Source organism: Lytechinus variegatus, chromosome 3, assembly GCF_018143015.1.
Source record: "Lytechinus variegatus isolate NC3 chromosome 3, Lvar_3.0, whole genome shotgun sequence".
Taxonomy (NCBI): Eukaryota; Metazoa; Echinodermata; class Echinoidea; order Temnopleuroida; family Toxopneustidae; genus Lytechinus; species Lytechinus variegatus.
The window spans coordinates 53656045-53672957 of NC_054742.1; the positions used below are offsets into that span (position 1 = coordinate 53656045).

The 16913-nt window shown below is 35.4% G+C and overlaps 1 protein-coding gene and 1 long non-coding RNA gene across 2 annotated transcripts in view; one reads left to right on the forward strand and one right to left on the reverse strand.

The window, feature by feature from the left end:
• LOC121412067 (SWI/SNF complex subunit SMARCC2-like) overlaps positions 1-16913 on the reverse strand; it is a 39154-nt gene that overhangs the window by 18909 nt on the left and 3332 nt on the right. Inside the window, 15 exon segments of the mRNA XM_041604978.1 lie at positions 3407-3669; positions 4204-4326; positions 4774-4975; positions 5565-5693; positions 6070-6235; positions 8053-8195; positions 11291-11394; positions 12556-12680; positions 13278-13384; positions 13937-14017; positions 15093-15170; positions 15554-15702; positions 16141-16210; positions 16714-16866; positions 16868-16889. Coding sequence (XP_041460912.1) covers positions 3407-3669; positions 4204-4326; positions 4774-4975; positions 5565-5693; positions 6070-6235; positions 8053-8195; positions 11291-11394; positions 12556-12680; positions 13278-13384; positions 13937-14017; positions 15093-15170; positions 15554-15702; positions 16141-16210; positions 16714-16866; positions 16868-16889 — 1915 coding nt within the window.
• On the forward strand, positions 9915-10706 carry LOC121411358. The gene is made up of 2 exons (XR_005969455.1): positions 9915-10168; positions 10554-10706. It is a non-coding gene; the product is annotated as an uncharacterized LOC121411358 (long non-coding RNA).

Genomic DNA, 16913 nt, shown 5'->3' on the forward strand with positions numbered 1-16913 from the left:
TACAAAAACCACTTAATTCAAATTTTGATCCATTTTTTCATTACAAATGAAACTTGTGGTGATCAGCATCCTTAGAGAGTACAAAAGTAGGGTACTTTTTTGTGACCTTCGGCTATTAAAAGGCAATAGCTTTAGGTCAATTCTATCCTCAATGACTGAACTTAAAAGTACAAAGACCAAGTTCCATCCTGTCAAATATTACCAAACACCTTTAAGAACAAGCGCTTCTGGTAGAGAATGACTCACACCTTATCCATAGGCAACGCATAAGGATGTCACAACAGTAACCCACTCTGTTCTAATAATTCAATAAGGAAATTCAAGAACAACAGGTCTTTGTTGACTAAGCACTGCATGTGGTGCAGCAGCAACAAGTGTTTTAATATTTACAGGAATAACCTATACACCTGTAATACATCAAATAAATCATTTCTGGCAGTGTGTACGAGTGCATGGTTCTCATCACAAAATATGTCTTGGAAGTCAGTGATGATTTTGGCTGAATGGGAGGCCATTTTTTCCTTGGTAATTTCATATCCCCACTTTGATAAGAAGGAAATTTGCAAATGTAAAAAAAATTAGCAGCTTTATGAATCTCATTAAAAAAAGTCATGAACAAGATCGTCTTTGTTTTGTCATAATCACTGAAGCAAAATATTTGACTTATTATTCAGCTAGCATGACAATTGCTTTAAATATGTGCAGTACTAAATGTACATACAAGTTCATGTATTTGTAACTCCCAATAAAATAAGCATAATGTATGATCAGAAAACAGAAGTATGGAAAATATGTGCTTATGAATTTGTGTGAAAAGTATTTGAAGATGAGCAAACTATCTGTATAATAATGATGATATTGAATAAATCTGTATCATTTAAAAACAAATTTAATTTGTACTAGTTCCATTTACATGTACAAGGACAAGGGACAAGGAAACAAAATGTTTACGCTGAATTACAAATTAAGTTCAAAACAAACCAAAATGGAATATTTGGGAACATTTGAATAGGTTACAATAATCATGGTAAACTTCTGAACCTTTAGCATACCATAAGAGTTAATCAATCTTAACTTCAATACTTCAGCTCAAGAGGTGGCGCTATTTAATTATTTTAAGGAGAGCAATGAAGACCGCATGTCATGAAAAATAGGCATATATAATTAAAATAAAGCTATTTCATGAAACAATGTACTCATACTGCATCTAAATTACTTGTAAAGTTGTATTTGAAATAAAATAAATTGATTATATGGCTGCTAGCTTAAATAGGCATAATACCAAATATGTAATGACAATTAACCATTACATGTTGAACTTTGAATAAAAAGTTCATTTTATCAAGATATCCTCATTGTTACCAAATTGATAAAATATAAAGTATGGCTTCTGATGTATCATGAATTACATATATTTGCATCGTGCATTTTATGTACAATAAAAAATGCTGCGGAAGCATTAAATATGACTGAACTATCATCACCAATAACATGGTACACAAAACACCTCAGCTTTAACATACACAGAAATTGCTTTTAAAACAAATGGAATGTCTTTAGAAGTCATGCCCGCATTACACAAATTTAATATAACAACATTCCTGACTTTGCAAATAACTACAAGTATAGTAAGATGAATATATTCTGCAAAAAGATACAAAAGGCATTCATTTGATAAAAAAATCCTAAGTTTTTCAACCTCAAATCACCTTGACTAAGTATGACTGTGTAATATCCAATAACAATCATTCTCATTATTTGTCGGATATTTTTTTCCAAGAAATAAAAATACACTGTCCCATGTGTGCTGTATTTGTGTTGCCAATCTTCAGTGTGATTGCTTGTCAGCTTAGATTTCATGATTTCAGAAAGTTCAATTCATACAAAAGTACCAGATCTGGATCCGATTATATTGTGACAGTTAACCTTGGTGAACTGACTTTCTCATGAAAACTGTGTTTACTGCAACTACTTTAATTGATCTTTAACCATTCTATCCTTGTTTAATATAATACAGAGTAAGACTGAGACAAGAACTTGTTATTCATAATAAATCGCATAATTTCACTAAAGATAGCACTTACAGATATCGTTACATCTAAGCAGATATTTTATTATCCCAGTGATCACTCAGGCAATGTATGCATAATATATATTCTTCATCTTCTGAGCCATATGTCACTATTATACATGAGTAACTTATTCATGTACAATGGTTTCACACAATACATGAAAACATTACGTTAAGATACAATTGCAATAAAATCGCATGCTGTGCACTAATAGTGTGCACCAACCTGCAACGCGCTGCAACTCCATTCCAATTGTTGCAGAAGAATAGCAGGTCAAATCTTCCTGCAATTCCTCTGCGATTTTGATAATTTGAACCAGTCAGATTTGCCCTAGATGACTAATTCCCTGCACTGCTGCAGTGCAGACTACATACGTATAAAATAGGAGGTGCCACGGAGATGCAGAGCTGTCGCAATGTGTGCACTGGCCTGGGATGCCATTGCACTGAGATGCGACTGGTAACTTGTTTCAATCAAATCCCATAGTGTAATCGCATCCCGTAGTGTGCACTGGGCTTTATGAAAAAGGGCCATGTTAAAATCACTCAATGGTAAAAACCCACCAAACAGACTTAAAAACATCACTATTCTCAAAATTAGAGGTATGAAAAAGGCCCCAAATTAAAACAGAACTTTTTAACGTCATTACCAACTTTCAACCTTCACTCATTTTCACATCTTTTCTGGTTCACCCCCCCCTCTCTCTAATTTCATCATTTCTCCTCTTCATTTCTTAAACTCTCAGTTACTGCTATTCCTAATCAATGTGAAACATTTGTACCACGATGCTAGCCATCAAACATCAGGGGCTCATTAGAGAAAGATATGCAATCAAACACAAGTAAAAAAAAATCAAATGCAACTTGATTTTTAACCAACCAGAAACATAGATTTGGGACCTGTTTTTGGTCTTTTGATAATGCTAGAAATAATAATGATGGAACATTAGACCACTCATGTCCTTTTGCAGTGTATAATGTTGTATTAGTTTGGTTTTAAAATAGCTTGGCTGCCATCCTTACAGGCACATAAATCAATATTCCTGCCAGGTACCCTGTTACTACACAAGGGTTAAGGAATAGAAAATTTGGATAAGAACCTTGCTGAAGGAATATCACACCATTGCTGGGATTCACAAAAGTGACCCTCTGATTGAGCCATTTCAACAACGGGATGCTAAAAAAAAAAATCCAAAATCAAGCACTGGAATTTTTGACAAATCAGAGCCATGCATTTTGGAGTCAACATTTTTTTAAAAAGAATTTTGATTAAATGCAATTGTTTCTTAAACAGCCTCCATCACCATAAATATGTTCATATCCACAATGCCTCACCTGATCCTTGCTGTCCTCCTCCTTGTCTCCTTCCGTAGCAGTGGCGGTCCACTCCTTGTCTCCACCTTCTCCTGGCTTCTGTTGCTGCTGCTGCTCCTGATCCTTGGTCTCCCCCTCCTGCTGCTCGTTGGTACCTGCGATGCCACTCACACCCAGGAGGTACTTGTTGTCCAGGAGACCCTTCTCTGCTGCATCCTCGACCCTGCGGATGTGGACGTCTACCAGGGTGGTGGGCACCTCGTCTTTCATCTTGGCAAACTCCTCTGAGGTGGGAGGAAGGTGTGAAATAAATCTATGATTACTTTTCACTAAGAACATGTTGCTTCTGACGAATTTGTTGTTCTTTGAAGCAATTAAACACAATCTATAATAACACAAGATGATATTGTTCATGTAATTGCAGCAAGTACAATGCCTAATCAGGAAGACTGCTTTAAACTGTATTAAGATAAAGATTATCATTAAATACAGCTAACAATCCTGAAAAATCAATTTCATAAAATCATTTGAAATGATCTATATAACCCTTTTCCAATGTTAATGTATCCAGGGTTTAATGTAATTTCAAAATGATGGTTGTTTGGGAAAATATTGCAACCAATTTCTGTACAGTCCTAGGCAAAAAGTAACTATTATCATACATTTTTTTCTTAATATTGGCTGTGTATCTTCTTCCACTGCTGGCCATGCAATTGTTATCATAATGTCAACAAAAAGTTATCATCAGTTTATATTCAGACTGATGCTAGTAAGATTTACAAAACAGCAAAAAACCAGAAAGTACCAAGAACACTCACCGATAGCTGCCTTTGCTGCAGCACTTGCCACTCTAGGGTCTACGGCTGAAGCAAGGAATGCCACAGTACTCATCAAGGGATTCCCTGACTGACTGAATGGGATGGGTTGGTAGGCAAGAGGACCTGTATACATCAAACAGTAACCATATGCACTTAATGCTTGGTCAAATGAACATGCACATCCAGACAACTATAAATTGATCCTAAGTTTAATAACAAATGAACCTGATAACCATATCAAATCAAAGACAATAACCACATTTCTAATAAAATTGTTTTTTTCATTTATTGCTGATAGACCATCATTGAGAAATGTGTCTATGATAGGTAGACTAAGGGTCGAAGAACACATTTCCATCAGCTTAAGTTGAAATCAGATATATGTAAGTTAAAATCATTATTGTTGACAAGGATCCCAAGGCAAGAAAACTTTGATTTGGGATATTGGCAATTTAATCCAAATAAGTTGAAAAAAAAGTATGCTATTAAACACAAGAACAGGACACTAGTCCATCATAAAATCACAAGTAACACTCCAATGATAGTAATCTAGAAGGAACCTTTTCTCACCTAGGGCAGATGGACCATCATGAAGATAAGGATCTTCGATAGGAAGTCTGAGGAACTGGAGAATACACTCATCTTGGGTTCTGCTACCGACATGCTCTGAGACCTTGTTCCAATCATCCTTGTACATCTCAAGGGCTTCAAGTAAGAGCAGGGTCTCTTGGTCTGTCCATTCCTTGATGTTACTGGATGATGTTCCCTTGGCCTAAATAATTCAAAAAGAATTTAGGTTTGTGGGATTGTTTTATATAAGTAGTAATTTCTATACGATATTTGAGGTATCTTTTGCTGAGAAGTTTACTTTGACCTAATGACATAGGTTTGTCAAACGGGGAACCCTATGCAATGTGTTCATCTTTCAGGATAAAGGATACTCAATACATGGAATACATACATAATGAAACTGACTGTATCAAGTAATAGAAACCAAATTTACCCAAGACAAACAAATGACATAATTTCAGTAACAGGAGCTTGTATATGATAAGGTTTATAACAATGGGCCTGGCTTAAATCGCATATGAAGCTGATGAAGCCGGCAGCTATCAAAAGATTTTAACCTGTTGACAGCTCTGGAACATTAAAATGTTCAATTGGACATTGTTTTGCACATGGCTTACTTTATTCTGAATGTAAAGCCAATGTATCAAGGCAACTTTGTCTCACTGTCTCCCTGATAAGGGTGGTATTGTACCTGTGGTAGTCAGCACAGAGCAGGACCAAAGTCTATTGCTACTGTCTACAACTTTTTGGGGTAATAAGGGGAAATTATGTAGTTCGAATATGTTACACACCTTTGATATTTGAGACTTCTTGGTTGCATACATGTCTTGTCTAAGTCCAAAGTTTGTCAGGTCTGTGCTCTTTGTATCCTTGGCGCCATCCTTATCTGTCATGTTCATCATCTGAGTTGAGTTAGATTGCTGTAAAGAAGATGAATAACCATTTATTCATGGACTGTTTTCTTACCAGCAGCTCTAGATCAGATATCATTATCATCATCATAACCCCCTACCATCATCATCATCATCACCATCGTCATTCCCATCATCACAAATTTTGGGAACTGAAGTGGCTACCCTGGGTAAATATACATTTATTGTTATTATCTTCATCACTATCATCATCATAATCATTAACATTATCATCATAGCCATTATCATCGACATCATCATCATCACCGTCATTGCCATCACCATCTTCATCATCATTCATTCATTTGGCATTTCAAAGTTAGAACATAAGAGAATGCCAATTTAGAATAATCGGGAGGAACATTCTTATAATATACATATTTACCTTTGCTCCACTTCCTGACTTGCTGGCCTGTACCGGCTGCAGGCCTGAAGGGGTGTCGGCCAGAACATGGAAGTGTGAGGTAGGAGGAGGTCCCATGGGCGTGGCCTTGTTGTCAGCATCTACTTGGTAATTGACCAAACCCCACTGCTCCAGGAATGCATGTACCCTGTACCAAAAAACGAAATCAGTTCACATAAATTTCTGTGGCTTTGTGTTTTTGTAAGATGTACTAGGGGCAAGGGGCGGGTGGGGGGATTTACATAAAAAAGTATTCATCAACACAACATTTAGGCTTTGTCATGTTTACATAAATACATAATAAAATACATTGACTACATCAAAATAGATTTACAGTCCCAAAATATTTTGTTGTGTAATCAGCAACAAAATATTCAGGCTTTTTATAATAATCTACAATCATACTTGAATGAAATACACTGAATAAGTTTTCAATGGACTTATTGCACAAACCATAAGGTTCAGTTGAACAGGGCATCTACAAGATTACCAAACCTTAATTATACTACTACAAAAAAAAACAAGTGGAATCAAGCAAGCAGCCTCTGGCCGTCTCACCTGCACCACGCGGTTCAATATAGCAGCAGTGCTGACTTTGAATACTACTCTAACTCGCACAAGATGTTCAGTGATACATGGTTACTCTTATGTCCACTTTTTATGAACTAGACCAATAAACTTACAGAGATATGATGGTTATTCAACAAAAAACCCCAACATGGCCAAAGTTCATTGACCTTACATGACCTGTGACCTTGATCATGTGACCTGAAACTCGCACAGGATGTTCACTGATACTTGATTACTCTTATGTACAAGTTTCATGAATCAGATCCATAAACTTTCAAAGTTATGATGGTAATTCAACAGATACACCCAGTTCGGCCAAAGTTCATTGACCTTTGACCTTGGTCATGTGACCTGAAACGCGCACAGGATGTTCAGAGATACTTGATTACTATAATATCCAAGTTTAATGAACTAGACCAATAAACTTTCAAAGTTATGATGGTAATTCAACAGATACCCCAATTCGGCCAAAGTTCATTGACCCTAAATGACCTTTGACCTTAATCATGAGACCTGAAACTTGCACAAAATATTCAGTGATGCTTGATTACTATTATGTCCAAGTTTCATGAATCATATCCATAAACTTTCAAAGTTATGATGGGAATTCAACAGATATCCCCAATTCGGCCAAAGTTCATTGACCCTAAATGACCTTTGACCTTGGTCATGTGATGTGAAACTCATGCAGGATATTCAGTGATACTTGATTAACCTTATGTCCAAGTTTCATGAACTAGGTCCATATATTTTCCAAGTTATGATGACATTTCAAAAACTTAACCTCAGGTTAAGATTTCGATGTTGATTCCTCCAACATGGTCTAAGTTCATTGACCCTAAATGACCTTTGACCTTGGTCATGTGACATGAAACTTTAATAGGATGTTCAGTAATACTTGATTAACCTTATGGCCAAGTTTCATGAACTAGGTCCATATACTTTCTAAGTTATGATGTCATTTCAAAAACTTAACCTCAGGTTAAGATTTGATGTTGACGCCGCCGTCGCCGCCGTCGGAAAAGCGGCGCCTATAGTCTCACTCTGCTTCGCAGGTGAGACATAAACACTGCAGAAAAGGGTTTTACACTTTCGACATCAACAAATAACCCATAGTATCAAGTATCTGATTAACATGTTAGAACATTAACACAGACCTGCCATCCTCTGGGAATGAAAAATTGTTTGTGATAAAAAAAACCCCAGTGTTTTTTCACAAAAAACTGTATTTCATTATCAAATGCGTAAAATAAAAAAAAAATCAATCTTTTTTTTTTACAAAATCAAATATTTTGAAGAAAAAACGTACTGTTGTATTTTGTCTGGAAAAACGTACCAAATAAGCCAAAAACGTACAGGGGTGCAGCTCTGTTAATATAAGCCTTGTTTTCTCACCTGTTGTAGTCAAACCATGCAGAATAGCTTGGTACCACGATGTGATGGGTCTGCTCTGTAACATTATCTTCATGGATATCAGGTGCAGCATTCCTGTCTTTCTCTTCTCCATTGACAATGGAACTGCTCTGGGATTCATCAGCCTGCTAAGAACAATTTAGTAAAGAATCATACATTTCTTTTTGGCTTCTCATCAAAAAGTAAAATGATACATATTGAGCAATAAATGGAAATAACTATACTATCATGATCATGGGATAATAAATTGCAATTTATGATCAAGTTTAAAACCCTTATTTTTCTTTAGAGAGGCAACTGTCCTCTCAAAAATAAAAGAGAAGAACACAATTATTTTCTTCTCATTGACAATAGATATTTTTTTTTTTTTATTTTCTTATTCTACTTGAGGATGGTTTTACTAAAGAGTATCTGATAGTATTTATTCCTTGAGAAACCAAGTACAATGGTTAGTAAAAAACACAAAAATATTCTGAGTTCTTTGGAAGTATCTATGATATTTGGTGTTACACTCGAATACTGGTACAAGTGGACAATGTTTCATAAAGCTTGTAAGCAATGGTCAGTACAGAGCTGCCAAGTTGTATTTTGCATTTTCAGTATTCTTATCCCCCAAAATCAGTATTTTGACCAAAAAATCTGTATTTTTACCATGAGATAAATATGCATGCATAATGGCAAAGTTCGATCACTTCTTACATTATTTTGCGCTCAACACCGTCGCAAACGAGACCGAAAGCTTCAGTCTAGATTTTTGTTGTTCCACTGAACTTCGTTGGCTCACTCTCCAATACATAGACTGAAGAATTTGGAGGCCCATACGTACAGACAACGTATTAGCAGTAACGTTAGATCCAACATTCGACGGAAACCTGGTTTTATTTCGATTGTTTTTTGGCTCATAAAATGTCACATTATGAAAAAGAAATTGCATCCATATTTAAGGAAAAATGTATGAAATTCAGAAATATCGTACCTTAGACCGCAGTTACGACTAATTCGTTTCAAATTATGATCGAAACATCGTCATCTTCGATCCTTCCGTCGGTCAACGTAAGTTGCCATCTTGGATGACGTCATCATCCTTACAGACGTATTTACCAGTCGCAAAATATCGCAATTTGAGCCGCTGCTTTGCGCTTGTAAACTACGTGTGCCCTCGGAACTTGTCACCCGCATTGATACGCCAGGATATTGAAAATTCTAATCGGAAAGCCTTGATGTAAGCATAACTCATTGTCAAGATATGACTGTATTTATTGTATGTATCATGTGATAATGAGTTTATAATTGTGTAATTATAACTGTGTATTAATTATAAGACTGTTCATATTATGTGTTATATGAAATGTTATTATTGCAAATGTATGTCATTGCAGTTACAGAGGAAGTAAGGTTAATTCTGTTATCATCTATGTTATTGTATGTTCTATAATGTAGTAGTAAACATTCCAATGTTATGAATGAAATTCATAAGAAGGAAATAGAAAGCTTCCGGTGGAAGGTTTTCCCAGTAATTATGACGATGGTCAAACGTCATACAGGTACCACTTGTGAGTCAGGTTTTCTTAGCATTTATCCCTGAATAGGAAGCCTCATGACCATAAAAGGAGAAAGGCCCAACATCAATGGGGTAAAACGTAAACATTTACCGTTAGACGGGTCAGACACTTTCCAAGAAGAATCAGAGTTCTGTTTCTGACCATTTCCGGTGGTAGAGAGTAAATAGCTCTTAACCAATCAAATGCAAGGGACAGAATGAGTGACCCAGCATTAGCCAATGATATTTAGAGGGGCGTATACTTCAGAAAAATTTCTAAGAATATCAGAGTTTCAAACTCTTGACCATTAGGTCTATGGGATAAATTATAAATTTAGCTAAAATTTGATTCTAAATCAGAAGCTGCTGTAATTCAACAGAGATACTACTTGTTAGAGATACTGCACAAAAGTATTACAAGTTTTCATCAGAATACTATATTCAGCTCTCGGTGAATACAACAAGGTGTTGTTAAGGACAACCTGATAGTCCGGGTCTTGGGATTCCACATTGGCAAAATTGGAATCGTTATAAATCAGTAAACACCAACGAGAAGTTGTGAGTACACATTATTTTAATATTATAATATTGTTTAAGTTATGCATTGTTATTGTATAATGTAAAGGATATAATATCATTCTGAGTTTTACTGTACTGAATATTGTTGTGATACCTTTCCATGTTACTACATGTGTATTACATACCTATGTTTAATTATTATGTAAAGAATATTGTGTTAGTATCATTTACAATGTTGATTAATAATTATCATCATCTACTATAAGAAAGTGATGGATGTGAGGAACAAACTTTTGGAAAAGAATAAATATATTCTAAATAAGATGTTTAACCTGTCAAGAAGTTTTAACTTGATATATCTATAAATGTTTGGGGTTTTGAACAAATCACTAGAAGTGGGTTATATCTATATCTAATTTGACAGGGTGTTTAGATTTATGATCTGTAACTGGAGTTAAAGAGACGGGGACGGAATCATTGGTCTAGGTCTATATCCAGGAGACAGGAGCTGACGTCAGACAGATAGTCATCGTCAGGGAACTCAAGTGTGAAACCAAGAATCAAAGAAGAAGAAGAATAAGCTAAGCATCGTCATTATCATTGAATTGTAGAAACTGTTAATATTTCATATGTTTATAGTTCGTTCATAATCTGTAACCCTTGTTAGAGTAGTTTGTTGTAATAAAGGTTTTCATAAACCTAATTACTGGTGTGAATTGGTATTCTGTTTAACAAGTTTATAAGAGTCTGTGGGGTGGAATAACACTGCAGTTAAAACGATCCCATCACAAGGTGGATCAAGTTCAAATTGAAAGTAGACCCTGTGACACTCATTGAACGTAGAGGGCAGCAACACACTGAATACCTTTTCTTCTCTAATTTGTTTTTTCCAGTATTTTATCATGAAAAAGCGTACTGCCGTATTTTAAATTGATTTCCGTATGAAATACCGAAAAATCATACTACTTGGCAGCTCTGTCAGTATCATGCTGTTCAAAGCCACTGAAGTTGTGCCTTTGATGGGCTAACAACAAATTTGACATTTAATCTGGCATGTTTTATTGATAATAATTTTGTATTATTTGTGAAACAGGTCCCTGGTGTTGCACTAAATACACATTTCACAGATACAAAATATTCATTGCCAAGTTGGTTTATTACCTTATTGGTGTCCATGGGCTCTTCCTTGTTTTCATCTAGATCCATCATTGTTCCACTTTTGACAGGTTGCATTTCATTGTCTTTACCACTCCTGCTGCCTGGAACTACAAACATTATCACGAAAATGAAATAAAGTGAACAAGAGAAACTGATCTAGTTGTTTTACTTTCTCCCTCTCGCTTTGACTGTAAAGCGCTTCTAAGATACACCAATCAACTGATGACTTCAGACTTTAATATCAGAATCAATCTGCTTAGTGCTTGATGTAATTTTGACTTCCAATGGTTGCAATCTGGATCTTAATTCTAGAAACTGCTATACATGTATTTGGATGAATCACAATGATCAGGATATACAACTGAAACTGTTCTAAATGTGGTAATTCTTTGTTACTGAAGCCATAAAATCGAGTAGACAAACGACTGGAAGATTGGAAAATCTCCATGGAAATGGCAATTTGACGATGAACAGAGATACGTCATCTGACTGAATTAGAACATACAAAGATTTAATCATGATGATAAAGCATCATAAAAAAAATAAAAAGAAAATAGATGCCTATTTTTATCTAAACTCACAAGCTTCTGTTGGAAGACAATCCCACTTACTGATAACAGATTTCAATGATTGTGTGTCAATTTTACTTTTCTTTTCTCAAACAAGCAAACACTCCAAGAAATAGAGATTCTAATTAATAATTATGATTACATAAATTCCTTAATAATTACAATCCTTTTTTTTGGTTTCAATAATCTCTTCTCATGCCATTTCATTTTCCAACATCCCTGAAAAATAAAATGTAGCCAGATCATCCATATGTTTTAAGCTCCATTTACAAAGCTCAAGGTTTGATGATGAAACCTTATCAAAAAGATCTCTGGTAAAAGAGATTCTTTTGTTGAAATGCACATTTTAAAACTAGAAACAAAATAAAGAATCATGCAGAAGAATATTTCCCAAATCCTCAATGTTTTGTAAGGAAATTCTGGGCGTTTGGCATCTCTACAAATATTGCAGTAACTCTGGCCAAATAAAAGCTTTTGTGTTAGTATCTACATGATTGAATTTTAATTGATTTTTTCATTCTGGAAAAACTATTCTAAAACCATTTCTGTGATTGAGAATGGCAAAAACGAAGATTCTGAGCAGAGCCACTATAGTGTTTGAAAGCAACAGTGGTAATATGAAAGGAGAGGAAAAACAACCCATGAAGGTACAGAAAATATGAGACATATAGTACTATCATTAATTTGAAAATGACTTACCAACTTTTGGTAGCTCCACCTCCTGCAGCGATGGGACAGAGGGAGGGTTCTCAAGGTCTTTTGTTAGATCTTCCTCTTCATCTTTGGCTCCACGTTTCTTGGCTCCTGGTGCTGGGCTCCTGCCACTAGACAAAAAGGACAGTGCTCTCATTGCATAAAACTTCATTTTATTTACTCCCAGCCAATCAAATGACATCATTTCACAGCTTATAAATGTAGATTTAACTTGTTATTGATGATAAGTTTCAATGAAATACAGTCCATTGATGAATTCCCTGATCCAACAATTATTACATATATACTAGAAACACTAGCTAAAATATTTTCATTGCTTGTGTTGACGGATAACTGATACATATTTTATTGTCTTATCCCCACCCCCAAATAAAACCACCATTTTGATTTTGTGTATACAAAATGCCATTAGTCACCATACAATTTTGTTTCTGAAGCAGAGTAATGCATCATAGCTATATGATAATAATAAAGCTCAGGCTTATTTCATCTTTCCAATGATCCCCTTCATGATGATTATAGCAGAGGTGATTTTTCAAGAAGTTATAAATTCAGCTTTATTCTGTAAGGAATTGCTTACATTCATGAATAAATTCCTGAAAAGTGACTACTCTGCTATGCAATAGAGAACAGGAATAGACAGCATAGTTCATAAACACTAAACAAAAATGGTATGAACATCATAATAAATAAAAAAAAATACTCACGGTTTCTTTCTTCGTTTGTCAGGTGGTGGAGACGGCGATCGCTTCCTTTTCTTACCAGGGCCCCCTCGCTTGTTCATACCTCTCTCATGGTCACCATCGGTAGAACCCTAGAAGAAAGATAATGACCAATAAGATTAGATTCTTAGACTAGTCTACACTTGTAGTACAAAGAAAAAAATATAAATGGAAAGACAATCAATGATTCAATATATCTATCCCACTTTGCAAATTTGTATATTGTCCACAAACCTATTATTATGAATAATATTCACTCATTCATTCATTCATTGTGTCCATAAAAGGACAATTGTACACACTTGCATTCATTCTTGCTATACAATAAAATGCAGAGCCACATTTCAACATCAATAATCAAATAGACATAATAAATATATGACAGTAAATAAAAATATACTACATTTGCAGGACATTTCAAGATGTATCTCTTGACACAAATAACATTATTTCACAATCAAAAATAGTGACTTTTTCCCCCAATCCAAATGTTTCATTTACTAGTCTACTCTTATAATTCTTAAAGAAAGCTTTTTGTATATTGTAGTCTGAAGTCAATTTGGGCCTGAACATGGAGCAGAAATTCAAACAGGAGCTATTCATATCAAACATGAAATAATTTCAGCTTGTAAATGTGAACTCACATCATCTGCAATGGGCCTTGCTGGGTATGCTCGTCTCCGGGTGCGTCCAATAGCAGGGGTGATGGCAACTCTATCCTCACCCTGATCAAACATATTATACATCAAAAGGGGAAACAATATTACTTAAAACAGTATGGTAAGGGATTCTAAAACTACATGGGCTACACACCACTCAGTGTGTAATTTCAATTGGCAAAATGCACAATCTACAGGAACTGTGACTGCAGTGTGACAAAAGATTCCTATTCCTATTTTCTACAGAGGCTGCAAAAAGTACTAAAATGCAGAGAAAACCTGCAACTCACTTCAATGTCATATTTTCCTCCAACGATATAAACATATTTAGAAATTGAGGCACAGGAAATACAATTTTCTTACATAAGAAATTAAGTGCATAGCTTTAGGATCCCTAGGGACAGTGATTTTCTGTTTCTAAAAATTGCCTTTTCCGTTTCAGAAAGTCTTAAATTCCGTTTCAGCATGTCTGAAAACGAAAATTCTGTTTCCCCATAGACTTTGTGTACATGAAAAACTGACAATTCCGTTTACATAGAAAATCAAAACGCAAGGAGTCGCGATGTCAAAATGCTCATGCTGGTCAAAATTTGTAACTGCCACTGTTCTAACAACACTTCAAAATCGATTTTAATCAGAGATTCGAGTACAAAAACTATTTAGAGAAATATAATCAACATGAACACACCCTCACCTTTTATATTATTAGCATTATTTTATGGTTAACTGAGATTTTATCGCTGATTTGGGGACTTTTTGGACATTGTTTTGAGCAGTCGATGACTTTCACCTATCCGCCATTTTGGATTTGTTGAATGTACCGAGACCATGATTATGACCAAATGCAGAGAGCAGCAACACACGGCCGTGTTTCTGCCTTGATATTATGCAGACAAGAGTCTAAACTATTTTTGATACGATCGAGCAATGGAGCTCGAGTGCATTGTCATGATTGACAAAATTTCCAACATTATGCTGGAAAACTCATGTTTTGCCTGTTTTCATTCATACTGTTTGAAAGCATAATTTTCTTCTTCAATATTTGCAATGTCATGACTATCCTGATAATTAATTACTAAGAATCCTATAATGCAGGCGGTAAGTACTGACAGAAGTTGACATGAAAAAAATAAATACTTACGTCTAATTGCATCTCATAATCTTCTTCATTCATCCATTCGTTGAACTCATCCAGATCTAAGATCCATTTGGCATTCACCTGCATTCAAAACAAAGAAAAATAATGAATTGATTAACAAAAATGAAAATTGTTCTAGTAGGATCCTAACCTCTAGCATGATCTGTATTTTGTGTGAGAGACACGTTGAGGGTTAAGCATATAATTATACAAGCTTTAGATGGCATACATGAACCTTCCTGCTGATGATACTGAACCATCAAAAGCAAATGTTAACTCAGCCCACAATCAACAGAAGGTGCAGATGCACATAATACAAGGGTGAAGAACATAGGGTAGAACTTTGTCTGGATGTAGATCCATGAATGATTCAATGCACCGAGCCATCCAATTATGTTGAGCCTGAATCTGATCGATGAATTTTACAAACTTTAACACCTAACTATCAAATGAAAGAGTCTCACCTCCCAGGGTCCATCCATTGTAGCAAGGTGTTCAGGGTCACCATGTACTTCTGAGGATGGTACCCAGGTATCGTAACTGTCTGGGTAGTACCACCAATGCACCAGCGTGGAGCGCTCTTTACGTCCAATGGGTCTCAGGTACTCCTCACCTGAAACAATACAAGTTAATTAAATATAAGACAACATTTAATATCTGCATCATACTACCCTTAGGAGTATCACATCGACAAAGTGCTGCATAATATTATTGTAATTTGGTATTTGGATTCAGAATTCACAAAGTTCATCTTATCCATGGCTTGAACTCATATGACCTATATCCTGATCAGTGATCTTGACCATGTGTATTAAGCTTGAATGCCAGTTTGAATCATCAACGAAGGTTTGAATCATTCATTTCCATTTGGATTTATTTTTGATGTTTTATCATTTAGTATTGCTGTTTATATTGATAAATGTGATGCAGTATCAACAGTTTATATCAAATGTTATTCCTATGAGAAATGTACAACACATTCTACAGCATGTTTTGCTGACATATCATCTTCAGAGATTCAATGAGATGTAATATGATTTATGTAGTATACCTTCAGCCAGAGGTATTGGAGGAGAAAATACAAGGTGAGTCGCTACTTCAGGGTCTTCAGAAACTGTACCCTGCAAAATAAATCAGAACGATATTTCAGTCACACATATTCCACAACAGGAGAGGATGAATTGAAATGATTACATGTTAATATACTGTAGGACATGGTTCCTAATTCCTACTCTTTGATTCATTTCAAGTTAATACAGGTAGGCAAGGTGGCAACATTCAATTACTAGTACTTAGTATTGCAACAGTCTCAGCTAAACATATTACAACTGAGAAGATAAGATTTTTCTTGAATTCTTGAAAAGATATAATACCATTTCAACAACTTTTTTCGATAGCACCAATCATCAATTTTGAGTCATCTTATTGCATCTTATGTTAAACAAAACAGAGACTACAGAGTGCTGACTGATATTAAGTGATAAACGTACATAAAACTACTCATGAAAAACGGGCAATAATATACTTGAAAAATGATGAGAAAACATATTCAATGGAAACAGACAATGTGGTCTTTATACATAGGTGATCCGTGTTAGCAGGGGTGAATGAGGTTGTACTTTACCTGGTGTCTCTTTACAATATCAGTGAGCTTAGCGGCAAGCTTTGGCTCCACACTGCTGTGGATGCAGACCTGGGGCAAGACAAAACACTTGTTCTGGATCAGCGTCTTGGAGATCTGCATGAACATCTCTACGTTGCGGTCCATGCGTGACGGGGGAGTGGAAGTCAAATCGTCTCCTGGTTTGATCATCAAAAGAATAG